The 15534-nt window shown below is 43.6% G+C and overlaps 1 protein-coding gene across 1 annotated transcript in view; it reads left to right on the forward strand.

The window, feature by feature from the left end:
- Positions 1 to 14922, forward strand: part of adamts16 (ADAM metallopeptidase with thrombospondin type 1 motif, 16) — a gene marked incomplete at its 5' end in the record, with an annotated part of 50061 nt that extends 35139 nt beyond the window's left edge. Inside the window, 7 exons of the mRNA XM_084557547.1 lie at positions 423 to 549; positions 10932 to 11136; positions 12178 to 12372; positions 12481 to 12537; positions 12676 to 12885; positions 13007 to 13154; positions 13244 to 14922. Of these exons, the coding sequence (XP_084413673.1) occupies positions 423 to 549; positions 10932 to 11136; positions 12178 to 12372; positions 12481 to 12537; positions 12676 to 12885; positions 13007 to 13154; positions 13244 to 13359 (1058 nt within the window). The 3' untranslated portion in view covers positions 13360 to 14922. The remainder of the gene's footprint in view (positions 1 to 422; positions 550 to 10931; positions 11137 to 12177; positions 12373 to 12480; positions 12538 to 12675; positions 12886 to 13006; positions 13155 to 13243) is intronic.
- Positions 14923 to 15534: the final 612 nt, after the last annotated feature.

Here is a 15534-nt window from a genome sequence, read left to right on the forward strand (position 1 = left end):
GAGAAAGTTTCAATAAAATAAAAAAAAATGTTGTGTACATCTGTTCCACAAATAGTTCTTTGCATGACACATGTGCACAGGCAGGTGCGGTGAAAAATCTGCTTAAATATCTGTCTACCATCTTTTCTCCGCCTCAAGGGTGTTTAAGTGTCAGTATGAGACATATTGCTTTCTAATTATTAAGAAGTGGCACATGTTCTCACACATTCATGTGCATGCATGTTATGTGCAAACATTTCACAGCATCCCGACTCAAATTGCTTTTTGTCAAGCAGCTGTTTCTGAGAAGGAAGAACTGTATGATCCTGCAGTTTTATTTTATTCTTTTTTCACAATAGTCAAATGGGAGAGAGTAGACTCAAAATGAAAATGATATTCGCCTTAAAAGATGACGTTTCTAATCTTATTGATCACCCACACAGGTCAAATGAACACCAAGTCGGCGTGCTACAAGGACTTGAGAGTGCAGGTGAACATGTCTTTCTGCAATCCCAGATCAAGACCAGCTACTGGACTGATACCCTGCAACACCCAACCATGTCCTGCCAGGTGAGACCCTCCATATTTTCATATGTCAGTGCTGTGATCACTGTTGTTTGTCATGGAATCTGAGATGTCTTCTTCATGAACGTTTTTTTTTTTTAGCAATGCTAGCAGTATAGCTATATGGTATGTATCTCGGCAGCTATTGAATGGATGGCATACACAGAAACCTTGGAGTTTTATCATCAAAAAAGACACAGTGCCGACTAGTGTTTGGGTGGCGTTTTCACAGGGCGAGCCAGACTGACGAGGAACAAGTCTAAATGGCCTGCACCGCTGCATGCTACATGTGAAAGTTTCACCGTCTATGTCCCGCAGTACTCTAAAAGAGCCTTAAGGGAGCTGGGGAATTATCCCGATCATTTGAAGGTCTTTGTTTTGGGGCTGTTTTTTACGCAGTTTGCATGTATGGGAGCAATGAGTGGACAAAAATTCTTTGACAGAAGTGGTCAAATGCAGACAATTAAACCCGTTCCAAAAGCTTTAATGATGGACAGATGGTTTGAATTCCCATTCAGCCCTGAATGAATTTTAATCACTTTGAATATCTTTTTCATGTAGCGCCACTTTCATATCAAAATAAAATAATAAACAATTGGAGTTTGGGGTACAACTAAATACCTGCAAACCTACTGATATCACTTCCCTTCGCTGTACTTTCTGCATCGTTCTTTTTAATGAAAATTTGCTTGCTCACATTGCCACTTAGCTCACAGCACCACTCTGCAACTTCAAAGAGCTGCTAGCATGTCTGTAGGATCATGTCAGGACGGATTTATTTGATTAAAATATCACCACTCCTTCAACTCAAAAACAAAAAGCAGAGTCGGTGATAATTTGTGGTTTCTAAAGTTTCTGAATGACCTCAGTGATTTATCTCTGCTCCGGTTTGAACTGGCTCTCAGTCTGGACATCATTAAAAACGCTATTTGAACTGTGCAGACATTTCCTCAAATTTTCCTGATACATACTTTGGATGGGAAAAGGCACGATGTTTGGACTCCTAGACTTCATGGTATGTCAATTATTCAATTGTTCAATTGGCGTTTCCTGGAATGGCGGTGTAGTCAACTCAAGGCTATGTGACATTCAAAGACGTTTATTAGCTGTAACAGCGCACATTTTTGTACTTGCATGGTCAGCGCTTGAGGAGTCAGATGATCCGCTGCCAAATAGTTTGACATCCAGGTATTTAAGCTCATCGTGCAATCGCAAAGATTTATTTGTGGACAGTTTAGTACGCTCTCTATTTTGTCTATTTTCATGTCTCTTTTCCTTCTGCCTCCCTCATCTGATTTTAACATCTACCATTCTACGTTCTGTCCTTTTCACCTTCCTCACGAGTGCCTGACTGCCATCTGTTATTGGTCTTCTGCACCTACACATCTGCTCTGTAATTTCTTGACATGCAGTGTCAGAAGCGCTGTTTATTGGTTGAGTCAACTCTTCCAAACTTCCCACACTATCTCCTCATAATAAAACGAATGGAGGGTGTCAAGCAGGACTGACAGTATTCTCCACCCTTTTCCAGACCATTAAAGCACCTGTTCTGCAATGACAACATTTCCCCCGTCCTAGTAATGAAAAATAACCCGCAAGTGTGTTAGACGCAGGGAAGAAGGGGAAGTTCCAGTGGACATTTGGTCTGTGTCTTCATCCCGTTTCAGCATGATGCCTCACTAACTGTCATGATCAGTTAGCTTCTGTGTTTGCTTAACACAGCAGGCCAAGGACTTGTGAAGCTATTCAGTCAGAGCATCACTATGGGACCCAAGCTCTCAACAAAACACAAGTTCTCTGGTCGTATTAGGACCCACCTAGAGCTTTTTTGTTTTAGATGTGTTGTACAATCGTGCAAACTAAAACTGCACTGCGAGTTTATTAATTGGAACGTGTTGGTTCACATCCAAAGTTTGTGGATCAGAACTTCTTTTTTTTTTCTCTATAGCTGAACTAGACAGAGATCCAAACCTAAATTTGCTTCAGGGAAGTCAGAAGCGTCATCACATACCGATGCTCACCTCCATATTGCTGTAGGCAAGCAGGCATTCCACTGGTGTTACCTTGAGTGCCTCGAACATTTCTCTATGGTATATGGCGATGGCAGACAGAGCGGGAGAAAGGATCCATTAAGGGTTGTGTGGTTTTCGGGTGCGGTTCTGTAGGATCTTGGCGAAGCTCGGTTGGTTTGGTCACTGTCATTCAGGGCCAAGGCAGAGGATCAAAGTTCAGTCGATGTGATCGGATGCCGTGGACATCACTGGGAGCGGCTCGCTTGATGACAGGCAGGACATGTATGAAAACACACAGGGGAAAGGTCCCTCCCTTGTCTGCGCTGCTCTGGACAGTGTCATGCAGGGTAAAGTCCAGGCCAGAGCACATATCAGTGAAAGACGCTCTTGGGATAACAGTCCTTTTAATGAGAGGGGGAACTAGAGGCCTTGTTAATAACGATAAGGTTTCATAAAAACAAGATTTACTCTTTCAAGCTGGATATTCGCATGTGGGGCACTGAAAAATATGTACTGATAAAAGAGACAAATAACTGCAAGAGTTTGAGGTTACACATGCGTGCGGCGCTTACAACAGGTTATTGGCCACGGAATTTCTAAATACCAGTCAAATCTGTAACCAACCGAGATACAGCATGTCATTCCTGCAACAGCTGTTGCTGAGGTATTATTTCCCCAGTGCACATTTGTAGTTAGGGCAGTGTTTTCTAAGATATCAAGCAGACCTGATCTCTCGGGCATACAGTATTCCTGTAAGAGAAGAAGGTTACCAGTGCAACATATGGAAAAAATGAATGATATCAGGTTCCTTCTCTCCTATCTACCATTTTTGTACTAACGGAGAGAGTAGGTCTGGTGTTGTAAGAAGCCTTCCCACCGTGTGGTATTGTCCAACGTGTTCAATACATGTATGATGATAATACACTGTTATAAAAAAGAAATCAAAGTTTAATATGTTCTGGTTTTAATAAAATGGTGAGAGGTTTGAATTATATAAAGATGTGGAAATGCCAAACTCTCTCACTCTATGACTTTCATACCTGACAACGGCCACTCTAACGCGTCTAAGCTTATAAAATGAAAAGAACATTTACAAATGGGAGCCTCTACCTACTTAGTGCTACCACTGCTGCACAGACCCGGTAGGACAGTTGCAGAGATATGCAGATGCCTCGCTTTCAAGGAACAAGAGAATTCATCTAGAGGCCTCTGACAGCTGCCGTCGAGGCGTCAGTTCCTGTGTGACTCTATTCTGAGTACACCCACGTACGCTCTTAGCAATGGTCTGAAATATCAGCCAAATTCTTGCAAATGAAGGGGACACTGCTGACAAGTTGTTCCTTGATTTATGAGCAGAAAGGGCTTTAGCTGAGGCACGCTGACCTCATCTCGGTCAGTGTTGCGTGTGCGCGTCCAAAAAAATTCCGTTGTTGCGCGTCCAACTGTGACTTTGTCCCTTGCGTTTTAAAGTCCTTTGTTATGTCGGGGCCAAACCAAGCCATTAAAAAATGCTTTAAGAAGTCTCGTTATTACTAAACATCCGAAGGCCTTGCCAGAGGGAGACATAATGAGGCCTTGTTGCCTCCGTGTTTGTGTAAATTAGTACCTGTGATGCAATCATTCGCTTTCTGCTTTTTATGATGGCGTCTGCTAATTGCGTGAAATGTAATATATATTTAACATTTAAGAATTAATGGAAAAGAAAGCAAAAGAGCAAGGACTCTAAAAAGTCCTTGAATATTCTGTGGTGCAGCTGAATATGTGTTTATTCTTTCCCCATGCTGGTATACATAAAATGTAATGTGTAACACATATATACAACATACACAAAGTCACAGGCCTTGTTTAGACTCTGAACTGAAATCAGTTTTTTGGCATGAAACACAGCTTTTGCAAACTGGATCCAAATCACATTTGCAGGTGTTTTGAGAATAGATTCCTCGTTAATTGCGATTTTAAATTCATTTTAAAGTTTCTTTCACAACACTTGGATCTCAACATATAATGACGTCACATGAGTACTACTACCAGAGTGCTTTGGAGGACAACATGGAGAACAACGATCTGTGGACAAAACTAATCGTCTGCTGGTACTTTTAAGGCAGGCTTCCTTGCAGGCAAAGTCATACCTCCATTTGTCACGATTCTGAATTTAAAACCCATGTCCATTGAGTGTGTGCCCCATAATATAAGGATATAGTTCTTGCTACAGCGGCGCAGGTTGCATTCCTGGCTGCACCATTCACTGCATGTTGGCCCCCATCTCTCACCCTATTACTTCCTGAGTCTCTCCACTACTACCTATCAAAAAAACACAGACACACCAACCAAACAAAATAAAAGTCACTTCACCTGCATAACTGTATGTATGTTGCAGCAGCAATGCCTGCAGATAGGTTGGTGATGGCTGCACTGATCACTTGTAAATAACTCTACAGGTAGTCTGTCCTAAAGATTTATAATTTTAAAAAAATAATCAGATTTTCCTCCAGATGCTATTGCTGCTAAAAGCAGAATGACTGGCCATCAGCTGCTGTCTGGCACACACCCAGGCACGTACAGGGAGAAGACAGGGCAGGGCAGCAGATGAACAGTGGTGGTGGTGGTGGTGTCCAGTTACTAGAAAGTTTCACTTCAATCCAAACTTTCTCACACTCTCATTAACAGTTGTAGGTATCCCTTTTGGACCCCCACCCTAAAATCAGTGCAGGCACTAGATTAAAGACCAAAACGGTCTTATTAATGCCGATGCAGTCATATTCAGTCTACTCGCTCCATTTTTCTTTTTCTTATTACATTTCTTTGGAATCCCCCTTCTTTTCTATGAAGTCATTTCTCCCTTAATCTGCACTGGTGCCGTCCCAACACCTGCTCAAGTCAAAAACTACTGTTTCAAAAAGATTTTTCTCAGGGTTACAGTGTTATACGGGGTACCAACATTATGTAATCCGCTCTGAAATCACACAATCCCAATTACATTGGCATCTAGCTCATATTTTATAGTAACCAACAGCTGTTCAGAAGGGGATTTTTCCTCTGCATAACAGTGTCATTGCCTGAACGTTTCCCTCTTGCTCAGTTTGTGTATGTCTCCGTTGTGGAGCAGGTATCCTAGGAAAATACTGCAGTACTGATATCAAGTAGCAATCGTGTTGACAGGAAATGTACTGTATATCTTAAATCCTGAGAAAAGAGGCCATGTCTTTCAGAGCTTTCTTAGGTCAGACATTTTAAGTAATATGGCATATTTGTGGTTCATTGTGTCATCATGTGTTGTAATGCATTGTGTAGTGTGTAGTCATTCACACTTTTATATTCAAAAAAAGCTGTAGGACACAAACGGTAGGTATGCACTGCATAGACCCTAAGTAGGTTGCCTGTTTTGAACCGGACACAGGCAACGTGAGGTGATAGTCGGCCTTCGTTGCCGGTAGTTCCTTGATGTTGGTTTGATGGGTCCGTACCTTCAGACGTCTTTAACGCAACACTGTAAAGCAGCCTTGCAAGTCATCACCCAAAAATATCAAGCGGAAATACAGAAGGTAAAACACAATGTCAAATAATACACACTAGTACATACACTGATCAGGCTTAACATTATGACCACCCTCCTAATATTGCGTAGGTCTCCCTAGTGCCTCCAAAACAGTTGTGACTCATCAGAGAATGGACATGGGTCTTCTGAGGGTGTCCTGTGGTGTCTGGCAACAGAATGTTGTTAGTGGGGGCCTTTGGGTCCTATGGGTTGAGGGGAGGGGCCTCTGTGGATCATCCCACAGATACTTGACAGATACAGTGAATTTGGAGGCCAGGTCAACACTTTGTGCTGTTCTTCATGTATATTTGAGTTGTTCCTAAACCGTTTGTGTGTGTCTGTGTCCGGCTGGGGATGGCTGCTGCCATCAAGGAGTGTCATTGCTATGGGGTGGGGGTGCCTGGTCTGGTCTAGGTGGGTGCTACATGTCTAAGTAACATCCACATGAATGCCAGGTCCAAAAGTTACCCAGCAGAACATTGTATTGTCACATTTTGGTCAGTGTTATTTACTTCTCCTGTCAGTGGTTTTAATGTTGCGGCTGATCGGTGTGCAACTACATACCAGTAGTTGTAGATACCAGTCATCTGCTAATGTGAGACCTTCTGCACCTCGGGGTCCTGTACCTGTGCCTAGAGGGCAGCACAGTGAAGTGGCAATTAAGCGGGTGTGTTACATCCTGTGCTCTTGTGATTGCAATGTGTGTAATGTCCTTATAATTGAGCTCTGATTGGGTCTGGGGAGGACTGTTGGTTATATGCCTGAGTTTGGCCTGGTGTGTGAGCATGTTGAAGAAACCAGTGGAGCAGTAGAGCAAGATGGTTTGAACAATACTACGGTGGAAGAGAAGGAGGAGATGGGAGAGGGAAATATACAGATGGCTCTATGCTGACCTGTCAAACAGGTGGAACCAATGACATTTTTTATGCTGCACAGAGAAACCGATGAAACGAATCGCGTATGTTACTGATACTATGATTTCAATAAAACGGAACTTTCCTCTATTTGTTACTAGTTTCCCCAATATTGCCATGAGTTGATAAATCTGCGATCAATTTACTCGCCAGAGGGGGAGCGTTAAATCCTTTGGGCCTTCAAAATGGACATGGCAGAAGAGGCCTGGGATCCACAAGGTAAATTACATTAAGCTCAGTTAAAGTAAAAGGAATCGATGACTGCAAAGGTAAAAAGAAAATGGGAATATTTTATAGAAAACCTCATCCCTAGCTTCAATAGTGCATTTAATGCACTCTAAAATGTTGCATACTGAAACAAGACACACTGATCTAAACTAAGTTTATCAATTATATACACTTGTTGAACACAAATTGACATTATGTTTTTTATGCAATGTTCATGGTGGAAAATGTCATTATGGTCTTATTGGTAAATGGATCGTCGTGGAATCAGGGGGTCTGAATGTTTGGGGGGGAGGGTTCGGTCTGTGTCTGCTTCCCTCTGTCGCCCTCTCACACACAGAGGCATAGGTGAAACCTTTGAGGTCAGTGGTGAGACCTCCTTGTCCCTCCTTTCACACACTGTTGTAAGACCCCCACTGCAGTGTCGGTGGCTTCAGACCCGGCTGTAAACATATGTCTCATGGTCAGGACGCTTTGATGTGGCGTCTTGCTTTTGCCTCCTTGACCTGTCCTACCCCATCGAACCACACACACACACACACACTGGTACCAGCCAAGGGTAGCTGTCACTCAGTCTAAGTTGTGCACAGGTCGCAGCTCTTCCAGTCTCTCATCAGGGATTTGTGGGAGTGGGACTGTGTGACACACTCTCTCCGTCTGCGTCTCTGTCTGTCCCGCTGTCTCCATCTTTTAAAAGTCATTTATAAATACGTTCAGATCCTCATTCTCGCACTCTCTCTCATGCACGACAACCCGGCCACTCCTCTGCCCACTCGTGGTTATCTCAAATGGATGTTCCCCTTCTGATGTCTTTGTTTTCCTTTCTCCCTCTTACCTTTTCTCTCACACACTCCACCCGCCACTTACAAAGTTACACACGGCACTCCTATCAGCATTTACCCGCTAATGGATTTGTGTGTTTACACTGTGCTGAGGAAGCAGTGATAATGGTGGCTGTAAAGTAATCTCACAACTGTTTGCACTCATCTCTCAGGCCTATCGCCGTCATTAGCTACAGCTGGAGCGGCTTAGGTTCGCATGCACGTGCACGCGTGTTTACGTGTGTGCGTGTAAACATTAGAGGAGCCATGTGTTGGCGCGACACCTCGGTAATATGCAACAGATTTCAGAGTGTTTTGATAGATCATTTCGATAATTGAGGAATATGGACGAAGCGGTGCTCTGCTGCATAGATTAACAGGCTTGATATTCAAATTTGAACGCTAAAAGCTGCTGTTCTCGTGTGATTAACATAAGATTAGATCATCTATATATTTCCTATTGATTACAGTGTAAACGTCAGGTGTTTTTTTTTAACATGCATTTGCGTGTTTGTCACACCACTATAGCCCATGCAGAGCTCAGATTTCCCATTAATTGTTTATAACATGTATAGACACCTGTAACTCATACATCATGCATATTGTATAGACAGATTTTCTCCATTTATCACATTAATTTCTCCTTCTTTATTAAACAAAATGGAATAATACTTCCATATCATATAAATTGCATATGCTTCTTGTTTGCATCAATTATCTCGACAGGTTTCACGGCCCTCTTCGTGCGTAAACTGTGAGCTGAGACAAAGCATATGCTGTCCTGAGTATGCATGCATGCTAGACTAGACTAGCTGTCTGTGGTCATCAGTCCATCTCTGCATGTCATACTATTCTGAGGCCACGTAGTTATTTCATTTTGCTGTGTCTGCACCCAGCGAGTTGGCCCGAGCACGCACTACATCATGGAAAAAGGTCTCCGATCGCCCGCTCACATTTAGAGCGTGATATCATTCTGCCTCATGGCGTGAGCGAACACTTGATATAAGCATATACACGCACGTGGAAGCGCACGCGCGCACAGTAGCGACGCCGTAAACACTGGTCAAAGGTTATTTAATGCTCCTGGGGTGCATGCAGACAGAGTCATTTAAACCACAAAGGGTACCTTACACGCTATCCACAGGACACCGGATCTCTGTGATGGTCACTCCCCCTACAGCCACACTTACTGAAAGATCACAAAGTGGCTCGGCATTAATGAGTATATTATGCCAGCGGCCATTCCAGTGAAGTCATTACAGTGATAAACCTTTGGCGAAAGTATCAGTGTAAATTAAAGCTCTGTTTGACATCCACCACATTAAAATATTTTAGCCACTGCAGATCAGATGGCTATATTTACTCTTCTGTGCAGACAGCGACGTCTGAGATGTAATGGAGTACTTTAAAAGAGCCGAAACAATGTGTCATTAAGTGTGCAAATATATCGTCACACGTAGCAAGTTGGTAAATTTTCATATGCAATCAATCCATGATATCAGCTAATCATCACCAACTTGTATGCTAGGTCATAGAAATCCTTCACATTTGCAGGAACACACATGCACGGTAATATATCTGAGTTATTGAAAGACACAATGTGGCCTCTAAAAATGGCTGCAACTCCTCTTCCTGCATTCACGTTATGACACCACGTAGTATCAGCTCCTATTTCTTCGCCCAATAAATATCACGTCAGCGCGATGCGTGCGCGCGTTGATCGCTAAGTTAGCCGCCTAAAATAAACAGCCTAATGGAAACTTTCATCTCTGCGTTCCCCGCCGTCCTCCCTCAAAGCGTCCTTTGATGATACTACAGTTTGTATCTTCTTCCCGACAAGCCGCGCCGCGTATGAGACCAGATGGATTTTCTCCCTCGATATTTATTTAGATTCTGCAGTGCGAGTTTAATGCCCTTTAAAGCTTTACTCTTCTCGTCCGCCCCGCGCGGCATTCCGAGCGAGCGTTGCACCATATTGCTGCAAATAAAGTTTAGATTGTTAATATAAACAACTCAATGTGCTGACAGCAATTTTTTGGAGCTGTTTGGGGTAGATGTTAGGAGGTCGGGTGGCTACATCGGGGTGAGGTTAGAGAGAAGATGACAGAGTGCGTGATGAGGGATTGAGCTCCAGGCACCTCGAGTTTGGGGTCACTTGGAATAGATGCAACGAGGCTTTAAGGAAGAGAGAAGGCTGGAGATTAGGCGACATTCTACTGAGGCACGGTGTTGGAAGAAAGAAAAAAGAAATAGGCGCTAAAAAAAAATCTAATATAAACTGTACCAAAGTGAGGCTCATTAATATAAAGGGTGTTTATTATATATCTTGAGCCTGCCAATTATTATTTGTGTTTGGAGTGTGCAGTACAAATGGAGGTAATTATAAAAGAAATATGTGGTGATGTTTAGTTTTAGTGGTGATGAGGGCCGGGTTTGGGCAAGCAGGGGGTTTAAAATTTAGCAGTGAGGCTTGAGTTACAGTTTAAAAGCCGGGTGTTTTGGCTGTTCGGACTTGCTCCGAAGCCAGTCGTCCGTGAACGAGCGTCCAACACCCTGTAGAGTCAGCCGTGCAGCTCTCCAGTGTGCCTGATGTCAGCAGCATATGGGGACTGTAACAGAATAATGCTTCTATTAATCTATTAATAAGCTACAATGAGCAGAGTAAGCTACACGCACTGTGCTTTAAGTTCATGGGTTCAAAGGCACTTGAAATATCGGCAGTGGGAGAAGAGAAGTGGCTCGGATTTAACGAGGGATGTCCTTCTCAATTGCTGTCCTTGCGTTATCTTGTAGTCGTTCGTGAGTTCCCGCAGACTTGTCCGAGTAAGTGATTGAGGAGCTGTGCGTGTTGACTCAGCGGGCTTGTGTTGTGTTGTCCCAGCTGGTCTGTAGGGGAGTGGGGGGCGTGCAGCCGGAGCTGTGGAGGAGGGGAGCAGACGCGGCAGGTCCAGTGTGTCCAGAGAACCAGCCAGACCAGCGTAGACGCCCTGGCTGACTCTCACTGTTCCCAACCCACCCCAGCCAGGAGGCAGGCCTGCAACGCACACAGCTGTCCGCCGGTATGGACCACTGGGCCGTGGTCACAGGTAAGCATTTACTGATGATAGATATACCATGGCCTGGATGACTGAAACCCTTCCAAGACATGTGATGATAATAATTTTCAGTGGGTTCAAACTGATGTAAGTGAGTAAACGCATACTCATATAGTACAAAGCTTTAATTCACAGGAAGAAGCAACACTTCACACTCGCCATCCACTTAAAGAGCCCTGCACATTGTGTTGCTAAGTGGTCCCCGGCTTTGATGGCTTCACCACATTTTATGACAGTGATCTCAGTGGCTTTAAAGTATGAATGTGCCCACTGAGACCTCTTGTGTTTTCGTCTCTCTCCAGCTCCTTTACATTGTGTGTGGTGACTCGTCTCACTGTTAAACTTCTTTAGCTGCCATTTCAACCCAAATATCCCGTCCTACATGGCACAAATGGTGTCCGGTTTACTTCCTCTCAGGCGATCTGTGGCACAATGTGGTGCGTCACAGCTCAGACTTTATTGGACATAGTGAAATGCTTTAAAGACTGTGCCATAAGATGTGTGCCTAGTGTTAAAATTAAACTTTGGGGAACTTGTCGGACTACCTCAAAGGAATTATTAAGGGAGTAAAGCACAGTAAGCCATTGTGTGAAGAGTGTGGATATGGAAGCTTTCTGTGCATAGTTGGCTTGTTAAGACCTTTAACCTGTGACAATGTTCACGTCATGTAATAAATGTTTAAATTAATTTTGATAAATCCTTTCTTCCAGTGGAAGGAAGTCTAAAAGACTACGGAAAATATACTTAAACGATGGAGATCATTGAGCCAATACTGACTCCAAAAATTGAGGCCTTGACTAGATGTAGGAAAATCCTGGATAACATGTGGGTTCATAGTGACCCCAGACACATTTCATTTAGCGGACGGCCATTTTCGCTCATGTGAAAAGAGAATACTTCAGGGGACACTCTCGCCTTCCTACTCCAACTACTTTTTGTCCCAACATGTCCCTGCTCCCTCCGTTTGAGCTAGATAATCTACCATTGATGAAGAAAAAGTTTTATTCAATCATCTTTCTTTCTATCCGGCAGTGCTCACGTAAGTGCGGCAATGGTTTGAAGAAGAGGACCATCCTGTGTACGAGCACCAACCCTGGTGCCCAGACACACACGCTGCCAGACAGCGCTTGTGCGGGTCTGCCGAAACCTGCCGGTCAGGAGTCCTGCTTCCTCAAGCGCTGCCAGAAACAACGCAAGGTCCAGTGGTTTGTCTCCACGTGGCAGGAGGTAACTCAACAGCAGTTGTAAAGACTGGCATAAATGCTGAATGAATAAGGCGGCAATTGTGCAGTACGTTAATAAGCTCTTTCTTTCTCTTCTCTGTTCCATGTTCAGTGTTCCGTAACTTGTGGCCGTGGCCATCAGGCGCGCTTCATCAAGTGTGCAGAGAAGGTGAGTATTCTGAGCGTAATTCTCTTAGTTTGTCCATGTTTAAGTTTTCTGCTACTGCATATCTTGCATTAAACTGCAAAAGATTCTTGAAGGTGTCATGATATCTTAGAGCTTTCATGTTTTGTTTTCCTAATAAAGGACACTGCGGGGAAGTATAGAGAGCTCGCAGCCAAAAAGTGCCACCATGTCCCCAAGCCCACAGTGGAGCTCCAAAGGCCCTGCATCCTGGCGGAGTGTCCGGTCCGCACGACCCCACCAGTCCACCGGTGGAGGACGCATCACCACACATATCCGCCTCAGCCCCTCCCTTCATCTCGACCGGAATGGCACTTGTCCCCTTGGTCTCAGGTAAGTTAACGTAGCAGACGGGGTTGCACGGCTGAAACGTGCTGTTGCAGGTGCATTACATTTTGAATGTATTTACAGCTTCAGATAAATCATCAAGGCTTTGTTTCTTTGTACTCTACAGTGCACAGTGACATGTGGAGGAGGGGTGCAGGCCCGGGCGGTACAGTGTCTGGTCCAGGGGAAGCCTTCTTCAGGTTGCGCCCTTCATCTTAAACCGGCAATGTCCCAGGCCTGCAACACCAACTTCTGTCCACAACCTGAGAAAAAAGGTACATAATCTCTTACTCAGTGCAGCCTGAAAAAAGGTTCTCCTAAGGTGCTCATTTCCTAAACCATTTATCTTCCATGTTTTCCGCAGATGTTGCGTGCAGAGATTACTTCAACTGGTGTTACCTGGTGCCCCAGCATGGAGTCTGCAACCACAAGTTCTATGGCAAGCAGTGCTGCCAGTCCTGTTCCAATTCAAACCTATAATCTCACAAAGTGACTCAGTCTGTGATGCATACAGACAGGTAGTTAGATAGTCAAGAGACTATATTTGGTGTCCATGCTTGAAAAGACGTGTTTTTGTTTAAAGCGCGGCGAGCACTGAGAAACAAAGCACATTTCAGTGGAAGCGCAAGAGAGCTGCAGTTAGCCCTTTCTCCTCCCCGCGATGCCGGACATCTGGATATAAGAACTTGATGCTGACAGCACTACGCAAGAATGCGATCAGGAAAGAACAAATAAAGAGAGAGAGAGAGAGAAAGGGAGGGGAGAATTACGAGTAGGAATGAGCAAAATTGGAATCGTGATTAGAGCGAATGGGCTGACATCTCTATAAGAAACTGAAAACCGGAAAATTCCCAGCTTTGTTTTAATACTGTAACCGAACAGATCCGTACCCGGGACACCCGTATCTCTTAAGTCAACCGGAGACCAATGATGGCGACCCAACAGAGAGAAACTGCTGACGAGGTTTCAAGCACAGCCACACAAAAACACGTGATACGCCCCGGTCCGCACTGCAGTTCTTGATCAGTTGGAAACCCGGGGTCTAATAATGAAAAGGGATGTTTCAAAGAAGCAATTTTACCCCGAGCTTGATAAATAAAAAATAAAAAACTGGTTGATTTCCTCAATAGCTGGATAATAACAGACCACTCTGTGTTGTCATGTAGACACAAAAAAAACCTAAAGGAAACTCATCAAGAGCACCACACGTGAGACAACTATTCTGAGAAGGGACAAAGCTGTGTGAACTGGCTTCCACACTCAACGGTGCTACAAAGACGTCGCGTCGGTTTCAACGAATCAATGCTGGCGTCCTCAAGTTTCAGGAAAGAACAAACGTTTGACCCGTGTACAGTATTGTTTGTTTTATTTATTGGCTTTTCAATACAGCATTGCTGGAAGACTGTATTAATGAGCAGTATAAATGTGTCCTTTTTATTACTCTACCCCGTTACCTTACGCTTTTGTATTACGTTTCATTACACGCTGATGAACCACACCTTTTTATGCAGAATGTGTCTTTTTAGTCTGAGGAAGAAAAAAAGAAAAAGAAGAAAGAAAAGTATGAGCATGTCGTTTGAAAAGTCACCGGCCCATATTTTACTGTCATTCATTATTATACAAAGCGGTTGTGTATTGCATGCATTGATATGGAAAGAAAAATGCATTACATTTTATGGTTTAAAAGCACTGACAGATTTTTTTTTTTTTTTTTTAACAACTGTGTGTCATGACAGCTCCTCAAGCCGTAGCATGAGTCTTGATTTTATTCCTTTTAGCTTAATTCTGACTGAATTTCATCTTCCAGGGGTGGACAGGGGGCTGAAGCTTTAAACGCTAAATGGATTCTTGCAAAGTGGAAAAAGGCTCAGGAAGGAAACTTGATCTCTATTTTTGGCATACATCTTCAAAATGGTGCCGCCATCGTGCCCTGACAGAGGATTTACCTTTCAGCATATTATTAACATCGCTATCATTATTGTTAACATGTTTTTTTTTTTTTTACCTCCTCAAGAAAAAGGGGCTGGACTGTTGTTTTGCATATCTGTGACAGCTGTAATGTCCATTTGTAAATTTAAACATATCTTAACTCCAGTCATTGCCTCCATCCACTGTCTTTCTTTTCAACATACTGTACACGCATTGACATGCTCTTCCTCGTCGCCTCACGGATGGATTAAAACCAAATTCTCACGCAATGCTCCCTCAAGATATTGCTAGGGAATCTATAGATGAGACTAAATTAAAACAGTTGAGTCGTAAAACCAGACAGTTTTAGTGTCTTTCATCTTATTATTTTGGCGTCAACTAGCCATATTAAAATACTGCTTAGAGCTGCTTTAAAGTGGTGCAGGACAGTCTCCCCCTTCTGGCAGAGAAGCCTGCAGTTTACAGTTCCTTACTTCCTCCTCTTATTAAAGGCTCTCCAACGAAGAAAAGCCCCATCAGTGGCGATCAGTGTTCGTCCTCAGTTTCTTTTTTAGACTGTAATTTGTTGTATTTTTACTGTTATCTGGAGCATCACCACCAGAGATGGTAAATTACTGAGCCCTAGTTGCTCTTGTTTGTCCCTGATGAAGGGGATTAACCCAAAGGCATCTACCACAAATGCTGAACACTTCCTACTGTCATCACTGCTGGCTGACGTAAATCACA

This window comes from Chelon labrosus, assembly GCF_963514085.1.
Source record: "Chelon labrosus genome assembly, chromosome: 12".
NCBI lineage: Eukaryota > Metazoa > Chordata > Actinopteri > Mugiliformes > Mugilidae > Chelon > Chelon labrosus.